We start from the raw sequence: 23,247 nt of genomic DNA, 5'->3' as shown, positions 1-23,247 counted from the left end.
CGTTAGGCCGCCTTTCTCATCTTCTGCAACGGAGCGGAGCTCAAATCGACACCTCTTGTGTATCAAGGCCTTTGCAGCAAAGCATTTAAATCCACTGACTCTTATTTATAATATATATATATATATATATATATATATATATATATATATATATAAAATAACATATATGTTATTAAATTAATAACAATAATGATAATAGTAATAATCACATAAAGTTGTTTTAAAGGAGATAAGGCCACTGTAACAGCGTTACACCTGGCATAAAGCAACTGCTTAAGAAAATGTTCCCTTGATTCTACTTTAATTATACATAAGAAAAGATGTGAATACATCCTTAGTGTGATGCCATCAAATGTACATGTAGATGGAAATGCCCTTTGAACTCCATGCCTCTCCTGCCCTGAAACCCACTGGGCTTCCCTCCCTCAGGATAACATCCATTATCTGCATATGATTTGACTCATTCACTTTTTCTGCCTGTTTTTTTGTGCATTTACACACACACATAAATACACATGTGTATATTTTTAATTACAATACTGCAATGTCCATATTATTCTGCAGTAAGCGTTTTGGTGCTTCACTAAATGTGTTCAAGACTGACTATGTTTTTCCATGTAAACATATCTCCCTTCTTTTACATAGTTCGTAATATTCCATAGTATGATGTGTTATTCGTTTGTCTCTCTACTGGCAGTTGATGCTTTTTCCTACTTTTTTAGGATTATAAATGATACTGTGATGAGCACCCTTTGTATGTTTTCATACACAGATGAGAATATATCTTATAAGAAATAACATGTGTTTAAGAGCAGACAGTCCGGACAGACTGCCTGGGCTCAAATCCTGCCCGTCTCCATTTACTGTTGTTTAAGAGAAGTTCCTTGGCCCCTCTGTGACTTAGTTTCCTCAGTTATAAAATGAGGATAGTAATAGTAACCTTCATTAGAGGCTATTAGGAGTATTGAAGATAGTAACTTCTATAAAATACTTAAAACTCCATCTGGCTTCTAGCATTTCACGAAAGCTAACTGTTGTCAGCAGCCAGGACAGAGCCTGCAGATGGAAGTCAGGATCCAGGGGATGCACACTGTTACATTTAGGAGATCCTGGCAAATTGCCCTCCAGGAGGAACGGATATGCCCTCTCTTACAATACGTTTACCGTTTCCCCACCTCCTCACTATCGAGTATCTATTTTTATCGCTCTTAGTTTTTGGCAATCTCATAGGTTGAGAGTCTCCTTGTTTTAATTTGTACTTTGAGGATTATCATGGTAAAGAACGTGGTCATTTGTATTTACTTTTCTGTGAGTTTCTTCTGTAACATTTGTCCAGTTTTCAGTTGGGCTTTTTCTTCCGTAATTCTTTATAACTTCCAGCATTAACAGTTGTTTGTTAGAGATCGCAAGTATTTTTTCTCTCAGTCTGTTGCTTATCTTTTATTTTTATGTCTGTTTTTGTCCTTCAGTAATTTTGCATTTCCTTACAGGCAAATATAGTTGAGTTTTGTTTATGGTATTTTTTTTTAAATTATTTTGTTTCGTAAGGAGGAACTTTTTATTCTAAGGAATTGAGTGTTTTCCTTCAGGTCTTGGGTAGTGTGTTCTGTTGCTTCCTTTTTACTCTGTTCTGGAACATGAAATGGAGAAAGTGCCTCCTAGACCCTTCTATCTGTCCTCTATGCCTGCTAGCTTTTCTTTCTCATTCTTGTCATGACTTTTCCTTCCAGGGTGAATTCTTCCATTTGGCCTTCCAGCTTTCTCTTTGTCTTGTGCATCATGACCACTGTGCCATCCCATCCATGTATTGAAGTGCCATCTTTTAAATTTTTATATCAGCTTATGATTGTTTCATAAGTGAGATGATGCCATCTTGTTTCTGAGAATATTAAGTAGACATTTAAAAGCTCCTGTTCGGTGCTTTATCCCTTAGATATTCCGGTTTGTCATGTTTCCTGCTCATCTTAATGTGTGTCTCTGTGTCCCTGTCCTGCCATCCATGGATGCTATTTTTGCTTACTGTGTCCTGTCTTCCCTGATAGCGAGGAGGGCTGGGATATGCGACTGGACTGGCTGAGCCGGTAGTTCAGACTTGCTCCTTCCCATTCCTCCCAGTTATCACTAGTTCCTGTTACCACCTATCACCTAAAGCTTTCCTCTCTGGCTTACTGCCCGTGGTCACGGCTCATGCTTGCATTCAAGGGCTCTTGCTAGTCATTGCTTGGCACCAAGGGGAGAGGACGGTGCTATCTCAGCCAGCTGGTCTACATATGCTGTGCCAGCCAGTGACTCTGATAGTTTCTCTGGCCATCTTCTGCTTCCAGTATCTCCTGCCTGCAAGCTCAGAGCATCCACGGTTTACCTGCCACGCACCCTTACATTCTCCCACCTGACCCTGCTTCTGAAAACTTTTTTGCTATGACTTGCTTTTGCTCATGTTTTAGATGATGAATTTATCTATCATTCTGATCTCACCTGACTTCCATCTTTCAGGCTACATAAAATATTCCCACTTTCTTTTTTTAAGATTTATGTATTTAATTATTTGTTTAAAGAGAGAGAGCACAAGTGGGAGGGGCAGAGGGAGAAGGAGAGAAAGAATCTCAAGCAGACTTTGCGCACTGAGCATGGAGCCCTATGTGGGGCTTGATATCATGACCCTGAGATCAAGGTCATGAGATCATAACATGAGCTGAAACCAAAAGTCAGTCGCTTAACCAACTGTGCCACCCAGACACCCCTCCACTTTTTTTTTTTTTTAAAGATTTTATTTATTTATTCGACAGAGATAGAGACAGCCAGCGAGAGAGGGAACACAAGCAAGGGGAGTGGGAGAGGAAGAAGCAGGCTCATAGCAGAGGAGCCTGATGTGGGGCTTGATCCCGTAACGCCGGGATCATGCCCTGAGCCGAAGGCAGATGCTTAACCACTGTGCCACTCAGGCGCCCCCCCACTTTTTTTTTTTTTTTTAAACAACATTACCTCTCTCTGTCTCTCTCCTTCTGTCTTTTTTAATTTTTTCAGATATAGGATTTCAAAGTAGTGAAAAAATATCTCATTTTTTCCCTGTTGGTAAATTGTGTTTTCTATCAAAATCATAATTTCTTATCTATCAATAGTGTGACTTCCAGTGTTTTACGACTAGTGTGCTATCATTATAAACATATTCATTTTAATAAATACATCTCTTCTGTTATTTTTAATGATTTGGTCAGATAGCATTTCACACCTGAAATAACATCTGGGGAACAATCATAAACCAGTGTGAAGTTAAATCCTGATTCTTGCTCTGAATTTGCAGAGTCCTGTGGGTGCGTCTGTCAAACTGAGATCATTATCAAGCTTGTTTTGTGAAAGCTTATCTGGAGTGGGGAAGTGTGTTCCATGGAGAGTGCATTTAACTTTACTAGAAAGAAGGTATTCTGAATCTTTAAAAAAACATATTTTGTTTTAAATTTTTGGAACTCCTCTAATAGTTTGTAACTTCCCAATGGGCACAGGCCCTGGGCCACTTCTACAGACCAACTACCCTCTTTCCAGTTGACCCACCTTCTCTGGATCTTTCTCCCAGAGTGAGTGATTTGGCTTCACCCTCGTTGACATCTCACAATGATAGACTTACAGCAGATCCTTAGTAGATGGTCTGTAAACTTAGTAGATGGTGAAGAAGACATTGTGCACATCAGAAAACGACCAGAAGAATGGGGTGTGTGTGCTCTTGCTCCATACCTTGCCCTTTTAGAGGTGGAAGAGAAGCTGTAGTGTGCACTCTCATCCCAGCCATTGTCATCTCTGAATAGTTTCATCAGAGTTAAACATCTCTGGCTTTATCTTGTGTAAACTTAATATGATCCAAATATAATACCTAGTAAGGCTTCTAGGTCGTAAACTGTGCTGTTCCAGCCCCTATATCTTTTGTAACCAGTAGTGACTGTTCTTGTCTGTTTTCTTTTATTTATTGGGAAAGTTAATCACTATTGAGAAATATCCCTCTCCCAGCCAATTCTTTTTCTGTACTTGGAGGTGTGGTGGGACTTCCTACACGGTGACCCTATTCATTGCTGCTTGATTTGCATAAGCATCATGTTAGTGATCAGGGAAATGTTCCAGAGACCACACAAGGCAGGACAGCATTCAAGTGAGTGCTGTTGACTTAGGCAGGAATCGTAACTACTATCACACATGCTCCCACTCCTGACTCCTTGCCTGGGACGGACATTCTTTATCAGTACAATGATATTTTCTATGGGACCCAACCCAGCATCAGAATTTTATCCAACACCTGACTTTTATCCTTTGGACCAATAGTTTCCAAACCTGAATGAACATCAGGGTAGCCTGGAGGGCTGATGAAAGCACACATTGCCCACCCGGCGAGTTTCTGATTCAGCAAGGCTGGGGGGGGGCGTGTGTGCGTGAGGGTTTGCATTTCTAACCAGTTCCCAGGTGATGCTGTGCGGGCGGTCCAGAAAGCGCACTTGAGCACCATCGTTCTAGGCAGCCATGGTCCACCAGTACGTGTTGGCACGCGAGAAGAAATATCGGCTTCTTCTGGTAGGTAGAGTCTGCTAGCACGACATCTTTTCCTTGTTACGTATTCTCGCTCCAGCATTCTTAATTCGTATGCTCTGACCGTAATTTAATTTGGTATTAGCCTAATTAACACAATTAGATACAGAGAACTGTATGATCTGCCAAAATACTAAATACAAAAGGATTTTCGGATTAGCCACAGATTTACCGTATTTATTCTACAAAACACGTCCTCCAGTTCTGTGGATGGAAGCTTGATAGCCGATCGATACAATACTAAATATCCTTCAAGATTCATTCAGATGTCACTTCTTTGTCGTCTTTTCTATTCATCACAGACACAAGTTCTCTCTCATCTCAAGCCTATAAAAATGTTACCTCCGTGAAACAGACACTTTTACCCTTAACTGGATAAATGACCAAGTTGCCCTATTAAGATATTAGCATTATATTAGCTGGACGGCTGATTAATTCATCTTTGTACAGCCTGTGTCATGCTGATGCTTTACACATAGAATGCTTTTCATGAATTTTAGTGCTTCCTTAAGGAAATCCACCTGGAGCACTGGACTTAAAGAAAAGGACTGTTAAAGGCTGTAGTAAGAGGGAAAACGTCTTCCCCAAAAGGAAGAGAATTCGGTCACTCGTCCTTCCCTCCTTTACTTAGCCAGCATGGTTGAGTCCCTTCCCCGCAACGAGCGCTGCGCTGCTTCTCTCCCGGGACCTGGTGGTGAAAGTCAGGGAAAAATTTCACATGATTTTAGAAATGCAGGACCTCACACAGAGCACCTGCTTCGATGGCCGATCCAACAGAAGGTTGAATCTGGAGACTGAAGTCCAGAGACTAAAAATGACTTACCAAGGTCACATAAGGAAGCAGCAGGTGGGGCAGCACTCAGAGCAGCCTGGGTGGCTCCAGGGGCAAGGAAACGATTGCACATTACAGCCTGCTTCCCAGCTTGGGACCTCCTGTGGCAACTCCCTCTACCTCTCTGAAATTGAGTTTATCCATCAGTAAAATGGGCATGATGCAACTTGCCTTATAATGGAGTTGTTAGAATGAACAAAAAGGAAGTAGGTATAGCATAGAGCCATACGTATAGAAAAGAGTCAATAAAGGATAATGCGGGTTATTGTAGTTATTAATGTATAAAAGTAATGAGAATAGCATATATTCCTGACTCTCAGTAAAGAGCTTGTTCCTCTGTTCCATGTCAACGTCCCCATCAGTGACCTTGGAACTTGGTCCTTAGCCTGTGTTATTTAGTTAGACCCCCTGTGTCCTCTCTTTATGCTCCAACTGCAACATAGGGGTTGGTTTGTATTTTGTTTTGCTGATAGTGAATCATGTATTTAATGTTTTAGCCTAAAATAGAATAGATCAAATTGACCAAATATTGAGTCTCAATTATGGCAGGTGGGCCTTTGGCGTATCCTTGAAATGCTTCATGCCCTTGGCTCTAGAGGAACTGCTCTGGGTTATTTAAGTCAGTTGCACGGTCTCATTTTTGAATGTTTAGGGAGAAAAACCATTTTTGATGAATCATCCTCTGAGGAAAGAGTTTGGTATTTTCTTTAGATTGTTACATAATCAGTACCACTTATGTAACTTTCTGTCTAGAACACGGATTGGCAACTTTTTCTGTACAGGGGCAGAAAGTAAATATTTTTGGATTTATGGGTCATAAGGGCTCAGGGACAACTGCTTATCTCTGCTGGTATAGTGCCAAAACAGCCATTATCTTTAGATCCATTTTAATGATTCATTTCCTTTGTGGTCACATAACTGTATAACTGAAGCGGAAAGAGAGAAATCATTGAAAATATGACTCTTAGGTACCAATAATACGTTGTACTAAACTGACAGAAGTTATCCAGAGTACTACATCACAACTTGTTTATTATTTAATGTTTTCTAAAGTGAAAAATGTTAGTGGTTTTCCAAACAGCCAAATAGAAATCATTCTTGGTCAGGATTAGCATCTAAAGATATGCAAAGTGATGGTCCAGACTATGTTTCAATACAACTTGATTTACCAAAACAAGCAGTGGGCTGGATTTGACCTGTGGGCCAAAGGTTGCCAACCTCTGTCTTAGAATATTATGATCTGATTTTGGAGTTTGGCTCAAAGAAATGGCTTTTGAGTGTAGCAGAGTAAAAACTTGATTTAAAATAAAGGAGTTGTAATCTAAATTTAGGGAGCGATCAAGTTTTGAAGCTCATGCTTTCAGTTGAAGTAGTTAGGAAACATTTCAGTACTATGACCTCAAATAATGAAAAAAAAATATCTGGAGATATTAGGTGGTAAAAAGCCATTTTTTTTCCCTATATTTTTTATTGGGCAGTAAAGTGGAAAGTCATGGTATCTCACTTAGGAAAAGACATTTCTGACATCCCTCAAGAAACAGCCTTACAAGGAGCTTACAAGTTTGGTGACTGAGGATTGGAAGCTTTCAGTAGCTTGGCCCATCCAGAAACAAGTGGGGAGAAGCCTCTCAGACACCACAGCACCCCTCTCTGTTATGATGCCGTCAGCCAGGCCTGGACAGCGGACTTCCCTCGTGTAAAGAGTGCTGTGGACATTTTATCGAAATCTCTCATTTCTCTGGCTCAAACACAGTGCTGGGTTGTTAAATAGACAAGCAAGGTGGAATGTTGAGATTTTCTGGGGTTTTTGGTGAAGTTTGTTAAACCATAAGCTTGCAAATTGTTCTTTGGGCAGAATTAGGAGGGAGCTCTGGCTTTAAAACAGTGGACAGGCTTAGTACTGGGGTCCAGAGCATAGTGTTACATAGTTGGTACCCAGCACATCAGAGGGTCTTTTGTTGTCGACTGGTCTATCCCTTGTACGGAATACGTAGGCGTGTTGTGTGTGTGGGTACACTGAACCCAGCAAAACCTACAGGTCATTCAAAAGGACTGAAGTTAGTGGGCGACTAGGCACTCATTGCCATGAGCGTGCCTCTACCTCCATGCGTCATCATGCGTCATCACGGATGCAAGAATAGCACCTGGGAGGCTGAAAGGATTTAATTAGGTTGTGCTAGAAGCGTGGCCACGCTTCGAAGATTGCCCCTTACAGGTCATTTTCTAGTTCTTCATGCATTTCCTTCTATTCCTTGGCAGGTGGTGTTTTAGCCTGGCCTGAACTCAGTCCAGTATTGGGGAGCTCGGTATTTATCAACCAGCCCCCTTCTTTTTGCCAAATGTGTGGGCTGCTATTGTAGTCTTTCTAGGAATGAGCCTTACTTGAATGCTGTCAATGTCCAGGCTTGACCTTGAGCTTGTCTTCTTGCGCAGTCTGTGGGAGGAAAAGCATAGCATCCCCAGCTCCCTGCTGTCTCCCAGTTACTGCCTACGGCCTGGGGGTAGGTCTTTGTGGAAGCCCGGCTCCTGCCTTGTCATCTTATTTTTTTTTTTTTTTTTTTGCTCTACTTCCCTTTTTCTCATCCTTGCTTCTTCCTTTATACTCCCCATTTCCTTCCCTTTTTTTTTTCTCTCTCAGAGGTTCCACTAATGTTTTTCACCAAAGAAGGCACACACTCATTTTGGTTTCTCGATCTAAAGCTAGTAAGTCTTTCTGATGGCAGAGTAATATTCCATTGTATATGCAAATAATTAATCATGGAACATTGCATCAAAAACTGGGAATGTACTGTATGGTGACTAATGTAACAAAATAAAAATCATGAAAAATAAATAAATTCATTCATTCATTCATTCATTCATTCATTCTCTAGCAGGCAAAAAAAAAAACAAAGCTAGTAACTCTTGGGGGTCTTATCTTTCTAGATTGGTAAAAAGAAGGAAGATGATTTGACCAATTTTAAGTCCTTCTACTTCATAATAAGGCCGATGCATAGAGTTTTAACTTGGACTCAGTTTCCGCTTGTAAGGAAATGTAGTCAAGAAGATATTTTTGGGTCTTAAAGTTGGCCCTGCTTTCTAGGCCTGGGGTGAGTACCGCTCTGTGACATGGGAAGGCCTCTTATCCTGGGATGAATGCTCAGCTCAAATCCCATCAAAACCTAGAGCACTGGGGCACGTGGGTGGCTCAGTCATTTAAGCGTCTGCCTTCGGCTCAGGTCATGATCTCGGGGTCCCGGAATCGAGCCCCATGTCTGACTCCCTGTTCTTCGGGGGAACCTCCTTCTCCCTCTGCCTCTGCCTCCCACTCTTTCTCTCTGTCTCTCATGATTAAATAAATAAAATCTTAAGGAAACCCCCCCCCCCCACACACACAACCTGGAGCATTAATTCCTGGAAAACAAGAACCCTTACATTAAAACCCTGTTTTTCCTTGATGTGAAGGCAGTTACGGTAATACCGGCCCTGCCCTGGAAGAACACTGTGTTGCTGATGCCCTCTGGTGGCCACTTTGCAGTGTTGCAAAAGGGAAAGGAAAGTCCTCAGAAGGAGTTCATAGTAACATGATCAGGGCCACAAAAATCCCTTTTGTGGGTCAACTGAGGGTTGAGGGTTGATGGTGGTTCTTTTTGATGTGAGTTGTAGGTGATGAAAATTCAGGACCCAATTCATCTAGCAAACTTCCCTCTCTGCTTTTCCAGCACGGGTAGATGGTCGACCTTTGTTTTCAGTGTAGTAACAGCTTTGTTTGCACGTTGTAGAAAGAATATGTTGGATAAGTCGTTTTCCTATTTGGAAAGAATGATTTAGACAAAAGATTAAAGAGGTCCCACTAGTGTGAAAAGCCTGCCGTGTGATAGGTGTTTAGTAAATTACTGATCTGCTACCAAAATGTTCAAATGTCTGGTACCTCTGATTTCAGACCTTCTTTCCTTTTGCAATAGCAAAATAGGCTAATTTTTATCCTTTTAATTTTTTTTTATGATTCTGTATTTCTTCTTTAAAAAGAAAAGATACCCTGGTATTAGAGCTAGAGGGAAACCCATTGTCCTCTTTGCAGCTGTAATTGAGGGACACATGGTATGTTTCTAGAACTTTCTACTTAGTGTTGTATACTGAGGAACAGCTATATGGCTTCCTGGCAGGTGTGTTCTGAGTGGTGTTAGCTTCTGGACAGCTCTGCTGAACCTGGGCCGGACCCCCAGCAGTACTGCTGTGTCCAACAAAAACCATCTTTTGCTTTTGTGTCATAATACAGAGTTTTGGTGAATGTGAGTCCTAGACCCTGGGTACAGACCACCGGGTTTGGGTGCTGACTCAGATACCATCTAGCAAGGGTTGTGAAGATTCACCTGGTACAAATGCTTGCAGGGACACAGGGGATGTCGGTGGGGTTGGAAGAAACACAGTAGCACACAGTAAACAGTAGGTATTATTAGGACTGTGTCTAGTTACCTTTTTCTTGTTGGCATTTTATTTTTGCATTTTCCCTCTGGGAAGGGAAGGGCTCATTGCATTTCCACCAGTCTTCTAATGACCTTTCTTCCCAGCTTCTTGATCATTTTTTTACCTTTTACATATCTTTCATTTTATCTCTTTTTGCAATAGATTGTTTCCTCCCCCCACCCGCCACCCTGGCCTGGCTCCCCTGCCCTGACGGTGGGTGCAAAGGGTGGTGGTGGTGAGGGTGTTTTCTGAGAGCAATTCCTACTTTGTGTTTCTGCAACAGCAGAAATGAAGGAAAGGCTGGTTTTTAGTGATTGGAATGAGGACTCTATTATGGGTTGATGTTTTTATTTTCCCCATCTTAAATTTGATTCAGAAAATGCCCCTGAAATTTCATAGTGACCAACCTGGGCAGACATGGCAGGATGGACAGCATCCTCCTCAGTCACTCACTGAGATTATTATTATTATATTATTATTATTATTTTTACTGAATGTACCATATCTGATCTGGTATTTAAAGAATCTATTTTACTTTCTCAGGTAAATAGGGTCTAACATTAACCTGCTTGATCACTTGCTTTTTTTCACCATGAGTATTTTTTCCCATATGACAAAAATTCCGTTTTGAGAAGAAAAGAGAAGATTAATAGAATACATCATTCTTTGTTTAATCAATGTTCCAGTTTCTTTCAACATTTTTATTATAAGTGATAATGCAACATGCAAACATCCTTGTGCCTAAATCTGGGTGTAACACTTTCTTTTTTATTTCTTTCCAGATGTGTTGTGTCCCATGATCTGAGCATTTCAAGATTCTCATTATAGAATTGTCAGCTCACTCTTGAGAAATATCTCCCTATATGGCTCACCCACCAATAGCATATACGTGTGGTCTCTTTCCATTTCTCACCTACACTGGGTGTAGATTATCTTCATTAATTTGATAGAGAAAAAGTATTATATTTGTTTTGATTTTTATTAGTAATTTTGGTCCCTCAGATGCATTTGGTTATGAGCCGTTTGCTTCTCTTTGGTGCAAAGCCTGTCCCATCTATAATTGCTGCTCATTCTTCTCTTAGGGAACAGAATTTGCCATTTGCCGTCTAAGTTGTTTATAAAGTTTTGTTGCAAAAATCTTTTCAAGTCTTACAATCCTTTCTAGAGAATTTCTAACTTTGTTTTGATACCGAGAAGGGCCTTTCTGTCTTGGAAGGGATACACACCAACCTATATTTATTCTCTTTGCTGTTTTGTTTGACATTTGCCCTTTATCTCTTTGATCTGTCTCAAGTTTATTTTGATTTCTGGCTCAGAGTAGGAACTTAGATCTACTTTTTGCCAAAGGGCTATTTAATTAGCAAGGACTAAATATTCCTTTCCCTAATGATTTGATTGCCACTTTTTAATTGTCTATTAAAATGCAATACGTATTAGGGTTGGTTCTTGGATTTCTCTTTGAATCCTACGGATGTGTTTTTTTTGTTCAGATGCCAGCACCACACCAGTGTTACTGTATCAAAAGATCACCATCGGTACTCTTGCAAAAATTGGGGTTGGCTTCACGTTGGAGTACCTTCTCTGAACACCAGGTGGCGTGAGATCACTGGCGTGCTGTGTGGGAGCCACAGAAACACACAGCTGGCCAGAGGATGAGCGAACTTGAGACTTTCAGAGATGCAGACGCCCCTCCTGAATCACAGGTGGTGGTTGGCTTTTCTCCACTTGTTGGGTTTTGATAGCCTACCAAGCTCCCTTAGCAAGTAAGTGGAGCTGATTTTTGAAACCCATTTCTGTTGATTCCTTTTTCACTTTGTACAGGGTGTCCTTGGTTGGCCATGTGTGTCCGTATGGCCTTTAATGTGTTCCCACACCAGAGCCCTTTCCTCTGGAGATTTCTGTTGTATTTTGTTTTGGGATGCTGTGCTTCCTGACCAGCTTATTAGAAGATCTTGATACCCTCCCGTTTTATAGAGTCAGTTAAGCTATTCGTTCAGGGGGATCCCATCCCAAGTCATAGGAAGTGCCTTGGACGGAGACCCGTATGTTGCCTGTACTTGTTGCATGTGACAAATTGCCTTTTGCATCCACCTGCAGATCATTGACTTGCACTTAATGGGGCGCGTCTTCCATTGGTTGAACGGGGCTTCTCTGTAGTGAGTGGTTTTATCAGTTGTTCATTTCTGTCTCAACGTAACATGCGCCGCATTGCGTGCTGTGTTTTAAGTAGTTCTGTTTACTTTGTTTCATTGTGACGTTGATCTGGTGTGTTCTGCTGCAGGGTGTGTGGGTGTTCTATGCAGAGAATTACATTCAGAGGGTGTATCATGCATCACACCTCAAACACTCACAACTCACACCACACTGAATTTGAGGCAGAGAGCACAGCATGCGAAGGCGAGGGGTATTAGTCCAGAGACCGTCCCCGTGTAACAAGTTACCGCAAACCTTAGCAACCCCACGCCACCACATGCTCGTGAATTCTGGGGCTGGGAATTTCCACAAGGCACGCTGCGAATGGCTTCTCCTGGTCACACGCCATCTGGCGTCTCCGCTGGGAAGACTTGAAGGTTGAGAATGACTCCCCTGTTGGGAGTGGTCATCTGGGGGCTCGAAGGCCTGTTGATACCCGCTGGAAGACAAGGTCTGTTCCACCCGAGGCCGCTCCGTGAGGCATGGTGAGTCGGAGTTGTCATGCCTCTTATGTGGCCGCTGAGGCTCCAGGACACAAGGCAGGAGCCGCCTCCCCTCGTGTGGCCCAGCCTTGAAAGGAAAACTGTGTGACTTGGTCCACGCTGCCTTGGCTGCAGCCGTCGCCCATTCAGAGGGATGGGACAGGTTATGCTTTAAAATTTTGGGGCGCCTGGGTGGTACAGCGGTTAAGCATCTGCCTTCGGCTCAGGGCGTGATCCCAGTGTTCTGGGATCGAGCCCCACATCAGGCTCCTCTGCTGGGAGCCTGCTTCTTCCTCTCCCACTCCCCCTGCTCGTGTTCCCTCTCTCGCTGGCTGTCTCTCTCTCTGTCAAATAAATAAATAAAATCTTTAAAAAAATAAAATAAAATAAAACTGCTCTAGTTACGAAGGCTTTGCACGGACTTGGATCTGTATCTGAGGCTTGGCTCTGGGAACTCACTCACTTTCCTAGTCTTTAAAGCAACAATATAAATAGTGCCATCCCTTGCAGTTTTTGGAGGGTTACACGAGAGCATGCCCATCATTAACGTTATTACAAAGCTCCAATCGGTTGTCTGTTCTCCATGGAGGCTGCTGTCTGTTTCATTAGATTTTAAATTTACGCTCAAACAATAGCCTGGGCTGAGGACATTTTTAGGATTTGTATGAAGAGGAAGGAGAATGTTAGGGTATTAATCATTGCGTGTGCTTTGGCAGTGTGGATTTCTGGAGCACCCAGTGCTGACCAACGTACAGATCTGGTAGATTGTGCCCTTTGCTGGGACTCAGGGCAGTCACATTCATTGGTCGCGTGGCTACCTCTTGTCTTCTTTTTTTCCCTGACCCATTTTATAGTCTCTTTATATGGCTGTGTCCTGGTCACTGCCTCTGCTCTCCTTTTTTCTATGTTGTTAGGCCTTTTCCTCACTTTATCTGGGCCCTTCCTTGTTTGATGTTACAGGGACCATCGTGCATGATGCATGAAGCAGAAGTTCCCACCCCTGATCTGACAACATGGGTGCAAACATCTCTCAATGCCCACTTTGCCAAAAGCCAATTTGTCCAATAATCTGTTCACCAAACAGCCCATTTACTGATTTACTGAATCCGTCAGTGTATTGACAATGTTTTCCTTTAATCCATATTTATAAATTGGTATGTATAAAGTTATCAGATGAGAACTTTTATAAACAGCTGAAGGTCACTAGGTCATATTCATTAATTTGTTTATGAAGACGGAGTGAAAACACAATATTTAATTTGTCTCAGGCCAAAAAAAAATAAAATAAAATAAAGGGGAGCGACTAGACATGCCATAGCCTAGGCTGCAGAGCCCAAAAAGGGGATGACTGAGGACAGAGAAGAAGAGGATATTAGGGGGAAGACAGATGGGGAGGGAAGTCTGGGTGTGGGGTAGGTGGAGCTGAAGAAAGTTTAGGGAGGCCATGGTGCAAGAGGGGAGTCTGAAGGTCCTAGAAGGACCTTACTTCCAACAATTCTATTATGTCCCATTTTTACTCAATACAAACTTATAAATAGTCAAAAATAAGCAAGTTTTGGTAAATCTTTATAAATAGTTAAACAAGTTTTGATAAAACAGGTATTTTCAGATCATTGATCCCATTGTAAGTTGGTCATTGGAAATTGTTTCAGATACTAGATTTTGGTAAATTGCTTTACCATTACATTGCAGGGTCCATCCATGGGCAGGTCTTAACCAAAGTGCCATTGGGGTATTTTACATGGCAGGTTCCCTTAGAAGAGAGGAGTCTATCATATTCAGGAGAAAACTCCAGGAATAGTTCAACTAAGATGTGCTAAGTGGCAGAACACATAGAGCAAAATGCTAAAATGGTTGGGTAGGAAACTGTTCTGTGGTTGGTAACAAGAGAACAGCTCCAGGAAGCATGTGGCCGCCATTTGCAGAATGATGGGTGAGGGCGATTCTGGGAATAAGCATGTTGCCTTCATTTAATTGTAGTGGATAAAACAGGGCGAGGAATTCGGCTAGACTTGAACATAACTGCTGTCTTAAGTAATACAGAGTTTGCTCTACAGAGGAAGAGTTGTTTCTTCTTTCCCATGTGACTGAGGAAGAATGCCCTCTGAATTCCCCTAAACGCCCATTATGGTTTCCCGAGGTCAGTCCAGAATGCCACCCTTGGCAGGACTTGATGTAGAAATCTCAGCTTCACCGCTAGGGGGCAGCAGCAACTATTCAAAAATCATCCTAGCTGTTTTTCTGGAAAGCAGTTCTGGCTCGCTCTTAGCTGGCTTCAAAGAAAGTCAGCGCTTATGGGTCCCCTATAAAAATGGCTCAGGTTCGGTTGTTTTCTGGCAAGGAGAAAAATTCTGAGTATGTATAATATTGGGAAGACTCTAAATGTATGCTTATAAATAGTTTGAATAGTCACTTATTACTCTTAAGCCAGAGGATAAGGGAAAACATCAAATTTATACTTTTCATGTTTCCAAATAGTGTTTATACAGGATGAGTTCATCGATGTGTATCTCAGTTTCCCTGAAGACTTGGCAAATAATTGCTGGCTTAAATCAACTCTTAAGATCTAATAAAAGTTATCAGATACTATAAAATGTGAACTTATTGTAAAAATGTAGAGATAATTTCTTTTCACAAACAAACAACTACTCTGAGAAATGCATTTAATTAGGAAACTTTTCTAGCCTGGCAACCTTTCTTTTGAAGAAACTGTATGGGTAACATGTTTTTACTTGGCAAATGGGCTTTGCTGATAGCAAATGAAGAGGTTTTTGCCTACAAATATTACTTTTGCATGGGTTTTTATTTTGAATCAGGAATGCTAGTTTTAAAAAATTATATTATATATATATATATATATATATATATATGCACAAATATACACATAAACGACCATTAAGCTGGTTTATAGAAATGTATTTATGGGCACAAAGGAGACTGATAGGTTATTGACTGAAAAAAGCAGGTAAAAATATAATATGAAGGCTGATTCCTTTTTTTAGAAGATTTTATTTATCAGAGAGAGAGAGAGGTAAAAATATAATATGAAGGCTGGTTCCTCTTCTTAGAGATTTTATTTATCAGAGAGGGAGAGAAAACGCATGAGTGTGTGCCTGTACATGCTCGGTGGGGGAGGGGAAGAGCGAATGAGAGAGAGAGAGAGAGAGAGTCTTAAGCAGACTCCTTGCTGAGCGCAGAGCCCAAAGCTAGGCTTGATCTCACGACCGCAAAATCATGAGTTGGAAGCTCAACTGACTGAGCCACCCGGGTGCCCCAAGGCTGGTTCCTTTTTGTGAAAAGTGTGTGAGTGTGTAACGTCTAGGTACGTATCACTGTATTACTAGATGGTAGTAATTTTCTTTCTTTTGAGTGCATCTTGAATTTCTGCTCTTTTTTTTTTTTTTTTTTTTTACCATGGCCATACATTATATTATAAAAAGCAAAGAGAAGTTGTTTATAATTAGAGCTTCATTACAGATTTATTTTATTTGCATATTGGATTGATTCTTTAGCCAATCAATGTGATATGGTCTGTCCTAATCACTTCTGTTGCTCCTGACCATTTTTTTTATAACTGTCTGAATGTGGTAGTAGATAAATAAAATGCCAAGAGAACAAATATGGCTCTTGATGACTCTCTCCTTATGATGGACTTGAGTTATTCTGTGACCTTCTCACTGAGCTGTCAGTCATTTTCATCAGATTCTATTTGCAAAGTGATCTGAAATTCTCAATGAATAACATGAGCACTGTAGGTAGGGTGGTAGCCAGTACTCATGAATACTTAGTGCTGTTAATTTTTAATACAATCCTTTCTTTCCAGGAAAGCTCAGATTGTTTCGAGGAAATGTTCCCAAACCACATGGAATCTTGTAAAATGTATGTAAGGAATTTTCTGTTCAACTTCTGCAGAGAAAAGGTGATAGGAATTTCACAGCTTCAGAGATGGTAATAGAAGGGACATTACAGAGACAAATTGGTACATGTGATCTTGGATAGGTAAAATAAATGAGTATTTGATTAATACTGCATATTTTGTTCTGTACTCACCCCTTTTTAAATTAATTGAGTAGTAATACTAAAAATAATAGCAATTGCTGTGGGACTGTCTCAGTAAATGGCTTTAGTCTATCACTGAAGTATATTGGTTCATTCAGTTCTTGAGATAATCCTAAGAGGTTGGCATCATTTTTTTAAGATTTTATTTATTTATTTGAGAAAGAATGAGAGAGAGAACCAGAGAGAGAGCCCAAGTAGAGGGGAGGGGCAGAGGCAGAAGCAGACTCCCCACTAAGCAGGAAGCCTGATGTGGGACTCGATCCCAGGACCCTGGGATCATGACCTGAGCCAAAGGCAGACGCTTCACTGACTGAGCCACCCAGGCGACCGAAATTGGTATATTTTTTATAAACAGGTGAAGATAGTAAGACGTAAGGAAACTGAGTAAAATTGCCCAAGGAAGGAAGTGGGATTTTACTAAAAGTAAGTTATGGAAAGGAGAGTATGGGATTTTCATCCCCATGCCACCTTACTTCCAACGTCATCCATCCATCGATCACGTATTTCTAATACCTCTACCATGCACATTAGACGAGTTTTGGGTATACATCTGACTTTCTAGAGCTTTGACTTGGAGAAATCTAATATTATGTTCAGAGATGCTCCTAGTAAAATAAAATGATTTTTATGCTGAAATAATTTTCTGAAATACAGGGTAGAAAAGTTTTGAGCTGTTAGTATTGTTATTGTCTGAACGTCGTTCTTAGCAGAGGTCAGTATTCTGCTCTACACTGAAATTCCGAGGAAGTAGTAAACAGCATCTCCCAGTGGTTTTTGATGACCTAACCCTTTCGGTCCATGGGAGCATCCCTCCAGGTGAGCTTCTGTGGAGCACGGTTGGTGAAGCCCCAGATTGCCTCCTTTGTGGTCCGGGTGCCGCTGCTTCTCAGCTCCCAACTCCCCGGGGCGGCCTTATCTCAACCACCAGCTTTTCTTGCTTTCGTCAATTTCTTCTGCCGCCTACATTATAAGCGGCTGCCAGATTTATATTTCTAAAACTAGGCTCTGATCGTTTTTACTTTCCTGTTCCTACCTCCACCTGACTTTCCTTCCCTCCTCATGCTGAAATCATTCCAGATGGACGAAGAACTTACGTATAATAAAGGAAGAACTACAAGATCAGTGGAAGGAAACATAGCTGAGCTAATTTAAAATCCTATAGTGAGAAAATTTCTTCCGAGCAGAATGTCAGACTACAAAGCCATAAATAAAACTTTGGTAAATTTGACTAAAACAAAAACAAAAAACAGAAAAACAAAACAAAACAAAAACAACTTATTGCAAGAAATAGCTTAAGCAGAAACAAATTATGACAGGATTTATAGGCAATGACTGATTTCCATAATTAAAGACTCGTTCAAATCCTGAAGCAAATAACCATGAGATCTTAGAAAAATAGAGAAATAATATGAATGTGAATTTCCCTGACAAAGAAATACAAACGTAGGTCACTGAAATATGAAAGATCGTAAACTTTACTCAAAATGTCGGAATTAGAGAAAAATAGAGATACCATTTTTCCACCTGCTGTTCTTTTAAAATGAAGGCATATAACATCCAATTTTGGGGGAGCATGCAAAGAAACAAGTAGAAAACATACACTCTAGGAGACAATATAAATTTGACAAACTTTGGAAGAATAACGTGACAGTGTCTATCCAAACCAGAAAAGGTTTGGCTATTCATGTGGCTGGCAGTTCCAAAGTTAAAAATTCCCTCTGACTATACTTGTACACTCCAAGAGAGTCATACAAGAACACTTCTTGTATTGTATTATTAGTATTGCTTGCACTAATAAAATTGGAAGTGATGTAAATACCCATTATTGGGCAGCTAGTTACATAAGTAATGATAATTTACGCAGTGGATTATAAAAAACCCCTGGTGAACCTGTTTGGCTTTAATTGTGAAAGCATGAAGTCCAATGCATGTAAGATGATTACATTCAGGTTAAAATCATTTCTTGTATTTTTTTTCCTATAATAAACCTATGATACCAGCTCATTAGAGGAACGGGAATGAGGAAAGTCTGAGAGAGTAGAGACTCTCTTTTTCATTTCATACCTTCCCAACACCAGTGCATGTCTTATATGTGTGTTAAGAAATTAAAAAACAAAAACAAAAAATGAAAAAGAACAGAAAACACAAAACCACCCTATGGTTCTTACAGAACAAAACTAAACTCCTTATTTTGTTATTTTAAAGCACTTTGGCCTCCGACTCAAGCCTACCTTTTAGACTTTATTTCTCATTATATTTTTTCCACTTACTTTCTAGATCGATTGAAATGCTTGCTTGGCACCACGCAGGCCTTATCATTTCGGTCTCCTCCCTGCTCTCCCCCAGCTTCGATGCCAGTGGCTCCTGCTAAAGTGACCTCAGTCCTCCTCCACGTGTTCGAGTCCACTCATCTCTCAACCAGCACCTTTTCTTTCAACCTTCACGGGCACCCCAGCTAGAGCTAATGTCTCCCACCTGGGAGCTAGTATTACCCCTGAGTTCAGTTCTGTTTGGACGCTTACCTCTTGGGCCTTGCGTTATATTTACGGGATGCCTGCTGCTGGCCGGGTGCAGGAGACTGGGCGCAAGCAGGCTCTGGGACTGATGGACCTTGGTGACCCCCCATCATGCCTAGCACCGAGCCTGGCTCTGACGTCAGCCGTCAATGTTTGTGGCACGTGAGCAATGTCAGCAGGCTTGACAGACCCTCGCGTCATTGAGCAGGAGTAAGGACGGCCACACGTTGCGGTCACGAGTATAAACTGGTACAGCACATTTTGGAGGACCAGTGAATGGCTGTTAGTCTGTCTCGGCAAGCACTGAACCCCCGTGCGTTTGGAGTGCAGCATGAAACTCAGGCCCTGGGTGCTTAACACCTTGCTCTTCTAAATCTGAGCTGGTGTGCGACCCCCGTCGGGTCCACATGGCAGAATTGGGGGCCGCGCCAGGACTCAGGCGCCCGTCCGGCCTCCTAGCTTTCTTCTCCTCCCAGACTGCCACGCTCCCTCTTTCTTCCAAAGAGCCTCATTGTTTATGAAGCTCCCCGTGAAAAAGGTTAAAGTCCACTCATTCAGGCGTCATCTCATCATTTGTATAAGCGGGGAGTTGCATTCCTGAGCCACCGACCCCTTTTCAGAACCTGCCTAGTTGAGATGTCATTTCCCTGACAGGGAGGCACTTAGGCTCCGAGAGAAAATCACAATGTGCTCCCCCCTTTCTCAGATTTTCCCTAACAATTAATGCCACACTAACTTGACACCCTCTTTCCTTGTTTGGCTTTGTAAACCCTGGGTCCCTTTTTCTATTAATTCCAGACATTAATATTTTCTTTCACGCAACTGACGCCATTCACCCGTGAAACCGTTTGAACATTATGTAGCTGTCAAGATGCCTGGGGATTACCCAGTATGCTTTGCTTGTGAGAAAGTGACACCACCGAGGCCTGGTTTTGAGATGTTTATTTTGAGAGTACGCTGACAAGCATGAAGGCCCGATCCCAGAGTGGCAATTTCATTTAATTAAAGGCCTCTTTTTATTATAGTTTTCCCCCTGCTTTTATTTATATATATATATATATATATATATATATATATATATATATAAATCAGAATGATGGTTAAAGTCTGACTTGCCAGTGGTGTTCTCATGTTCTAGAAAAGGGAGTAGTGGGGAGAGATGGCTCGCTCACTCACTAGTGACGATGCCACTGGATGGCTGTGAATTCACTCCTTCTTACTGTCCCGGTCAGAGCTGCCAGTGAACACCAGGCAGGTGTGTGTGTGTCTCTGGGTGTCCAAGTCTTGAAAATAAAGACTGTCGGGGGCCTTCTGTCCCCGTGTTGCCAAACTTCAAATGCGAGAGTCGGATATGTATGTGTGTACGTGCACATTTTCATTTCTTCGTTTCAGAGTTAGAAGTCTTGGAACACCGGAAGGCTACCACCCAAATTATACCTTGGGTCATCTGTGAAGGCTTCTAAACAATGTGTATTATCTTGCTTTCTAGGGAAATCTCTTTCTGTTAAAATAGTTGGGGAAGGTATCGCACTCGTGTTCATGTTTAATATGGCAGCGAAATAGAAACGACAACAAAAAAGGGAGGTAATGCAAATAAAAGCTTAAGGTAATGAAGAACGGGTATTAATGATTTGGTCAAGGTTTGCCGCGGAGTAGCCTAATTAATTTTTGAGATAATATCTTCGGCTATTTGGGCTTGACTTTATAGCAGGAATTCACGTCCATAAATACATGGGACCTGTGTTGGGACTGTCCACGGCACCTGAGATATATACCAGGGAATATATGTTGGTCTTTATACACTTATATATGATTGTTTCACAGTTGATTCTAATATCCTAACTCCTCACGTTAGATTCTTTTCCTTTCTTTGTGGCGTTATTGGCTGGCCTTCATTTCTCCCCTCGCTGATTGTTCATTTATTTGTGCCTTCTTTACTCACCGTTCACCGGGTATCAATGCACAAGTATGTCCCAAGCATGATGGTGTACTTGGAGCCGTGCAATGCACACATACAACACAGAATTCACGGTTTACGTTTACAGGCTTCCCCCCCACCCCCCAAGCTGATCTGGAAGTGGGGAGGAGGACTCCTCATCAGCCCTTCTTTCTTGCTTTGGATATCCTAGCTGGAGGGACATTATTCATTCTTTCTGGCGTCTGTTTCAAAGCTCCCCGGGAGGAGCTGGGCGGGTCAGGGGTGTCTGCCCTGAGGCCAGCTGAGGGCCGGGCTGGTGTGGCTTTCATCTGGCCAGGGCGAGACAATGTTCGCTGGCTTTGCTGCAGGTGCAGGAGGCGGCAAAGAATGGCAACTTTGTCAATTTAATCTCTATGCCCCCAGTTCTAGTCTTGGTCCTGTTGCCCTATCTTTTGAGCCACCGGTTCCAGAGATTGATTCATTTATTATGATTATATTGGAAAGTAGAGTTCTGTGGAGTCAGCCATCTGGCCGAGTGTTCGAAAATGGTTTCTTTCCCTTTTCACGGACTTGCTGCCATTCTTGGGAGGGGTGGGTTTCTCCCCAGGACTCCTGACACTGTCGGCTGGTGCCGGTGGATTTTGTTTCTGGAATTTTTGTGGGTAGGGTAGTGATGACATACCCAGAATGAAACAAAACAGAAAAAGCTCAAGGAGCCCATTTGTATTCTACCACGAAAGGCAAAGTAGAATCAGTCATTTACCCCAAATTGTTTCCTTTTTCTCTCCTCTCTACCTCTGGGACCTTCAATCCCTGCACAGGGAGACATTTTTTCTGGGTATGCTCAGTGAAATGCTTTGAGCCAGGGGAGTGTGGAAAGAATCTTTACTTAATGGAGATCCTGGGCTTTACCGTATATTTTTAAAACTTTTCTCGCTCTCTTTTTTCTTTTAAAGGCACAAGTGATCCCTATGTGAAATTTAAGCTGAATGGGAAGACACTGTACAAAAGTAAAGTCATATATAAGAACCTGAACCCAGTTTGGGATGAGATAGTTGTACTTCCGATTCAAAGCCTTGATCAAAAGCTCCGTGTGAAGGTAATCACAGATGGCTTCCAGTTCTGCTCTTTTGTTAAAACCATGGATTTCTCAGCAGTCTTTGCTCCCTTCAACAGGCAACGTCCCCAAATATCTTTTATTATCATTAAGCTCTGGGTGAAAAATATTAGTGTGGAAGGGATTATTTATACCCTTTGTTGAAACTGTATGCTTTTCTCAGATCAGTGGTGTATACTCTGCAGAAAATCAGAGTGAAAATAATATCTCCATTGATTGTATTTAAACTTACTGCACATGGAAGAATTATTACAGCCGGTGCAGTGGCGACAAGTCGGAAAGCCTTTCTCATTAGGAATAACTTTATACTTAATAGAGCTTTAAGCTACTGGTTGTAAGCATCAATTGCTCTAACATCTGGGTTAAAACTGCATGAGTTGAGTGGAGGATGGGATTGCCGTAGAATATTTAGCAAATTTCTATTTAATTGGCAGATCTGCTCACCGTGGAAAATACTAAATTTTAACGAGAGACCGTTTAAACTACAGAGAGCGGTCCATTGTGCGCAACATTTTAATGCATATGAATTCTGCCTTAAGAGTATTTTCTGCTCTTGTTTTGGCTGTGGTAGGCAAAACGGGCATGTTTGAATAATCTTTGTCCTTGCCATCGGCTTGGCCTAATTCCTCCTTAACCGTACTGTGCAAATTGTGTTTGAGATCTAGAAGACTGAATTCAAAATTCCCAGCATATTGCTTTTATTAATAATTTGATAAATTCGGTTGGTTTACCTTATTAATGTGTGTTACTGGCCTCTTCCTTTGTAGGTTTATGATCGAGATTTAACTACATCCGATTTCATGGGCTCTGCATTTGTCATTCTCAGAGATCTTGAGCTTAACAGGTATTGTATTTTTTCCTTCTAATTGTGACTTTGAGTTTTAGAGGGAACGCAAGATAATGTTAGATGACATTTGTTTAGATGATGGGTCAGACATTCAATCTTCCACAATGTGTTCTGAAATGTGTATTGGATTTTGAGCTGTTAATATGCAGGTTCATTAACCTACCTAACCTAAAAATAAAATAAGTATTTAAATTTTATTTGGGCAGTAAGAGCCAAGAATCCATTAACCAACTGTTGAATTAGGCAATGCCGAACAGTTCCTCTACTC

The 23,247-nt window shown here is 41.4% G+C and overlaps 1 protein-coding gene across 3 annotated transcripts in view; it reads left to right on the top strand.

The window, feature by feature from the left end:
* MCTP2 (multiple C2 and transmembrane domain containing 2) overlaps positions 1–23,247 on the top strand; it is a 235,533-nt gene that overhangs the window by 67,052 nt on the left and 145,234 nt on the right. For all 3 annotated transcript variants that reach the window (XM_057303625.1, XM_026510399.4, XM_057303624.1), the window contains exons 5-6: positions 21,972–22,114; positions 22,900–22,976. In XM_057303625.1, the coding sequence (XP_057159608.1) occupies positions 21,972–22,114; positions 22,900–22,976 (220 nt within the window). The remainder of the gene's footprint in view (positions 1–21,971; positions 22,115–22,899; positions 22,977–23,247) is intronic.

The sequence above is a fragment of the Ursus arctos genome, unplaced genomic scaffold, assembly GCF_023065955.2.
Source record: "Ursus arctos isolate Adak ecotype North America unplaced genomic scaffold, UrsArc2.0 scaffold_28, whole genome shotgun sequence".
NCBI classification, from domain to species: domain Eukaryota; kingdom Metazoa; phylum Chordata; class Mammalia; order Carnivora; family Ursidae; genus Ursus; species Ursus arctos.
Note: the sequence above shows the minus strand (reverse complement) of the source record. Positions and strands in the feature narration are given on the sequence as shown.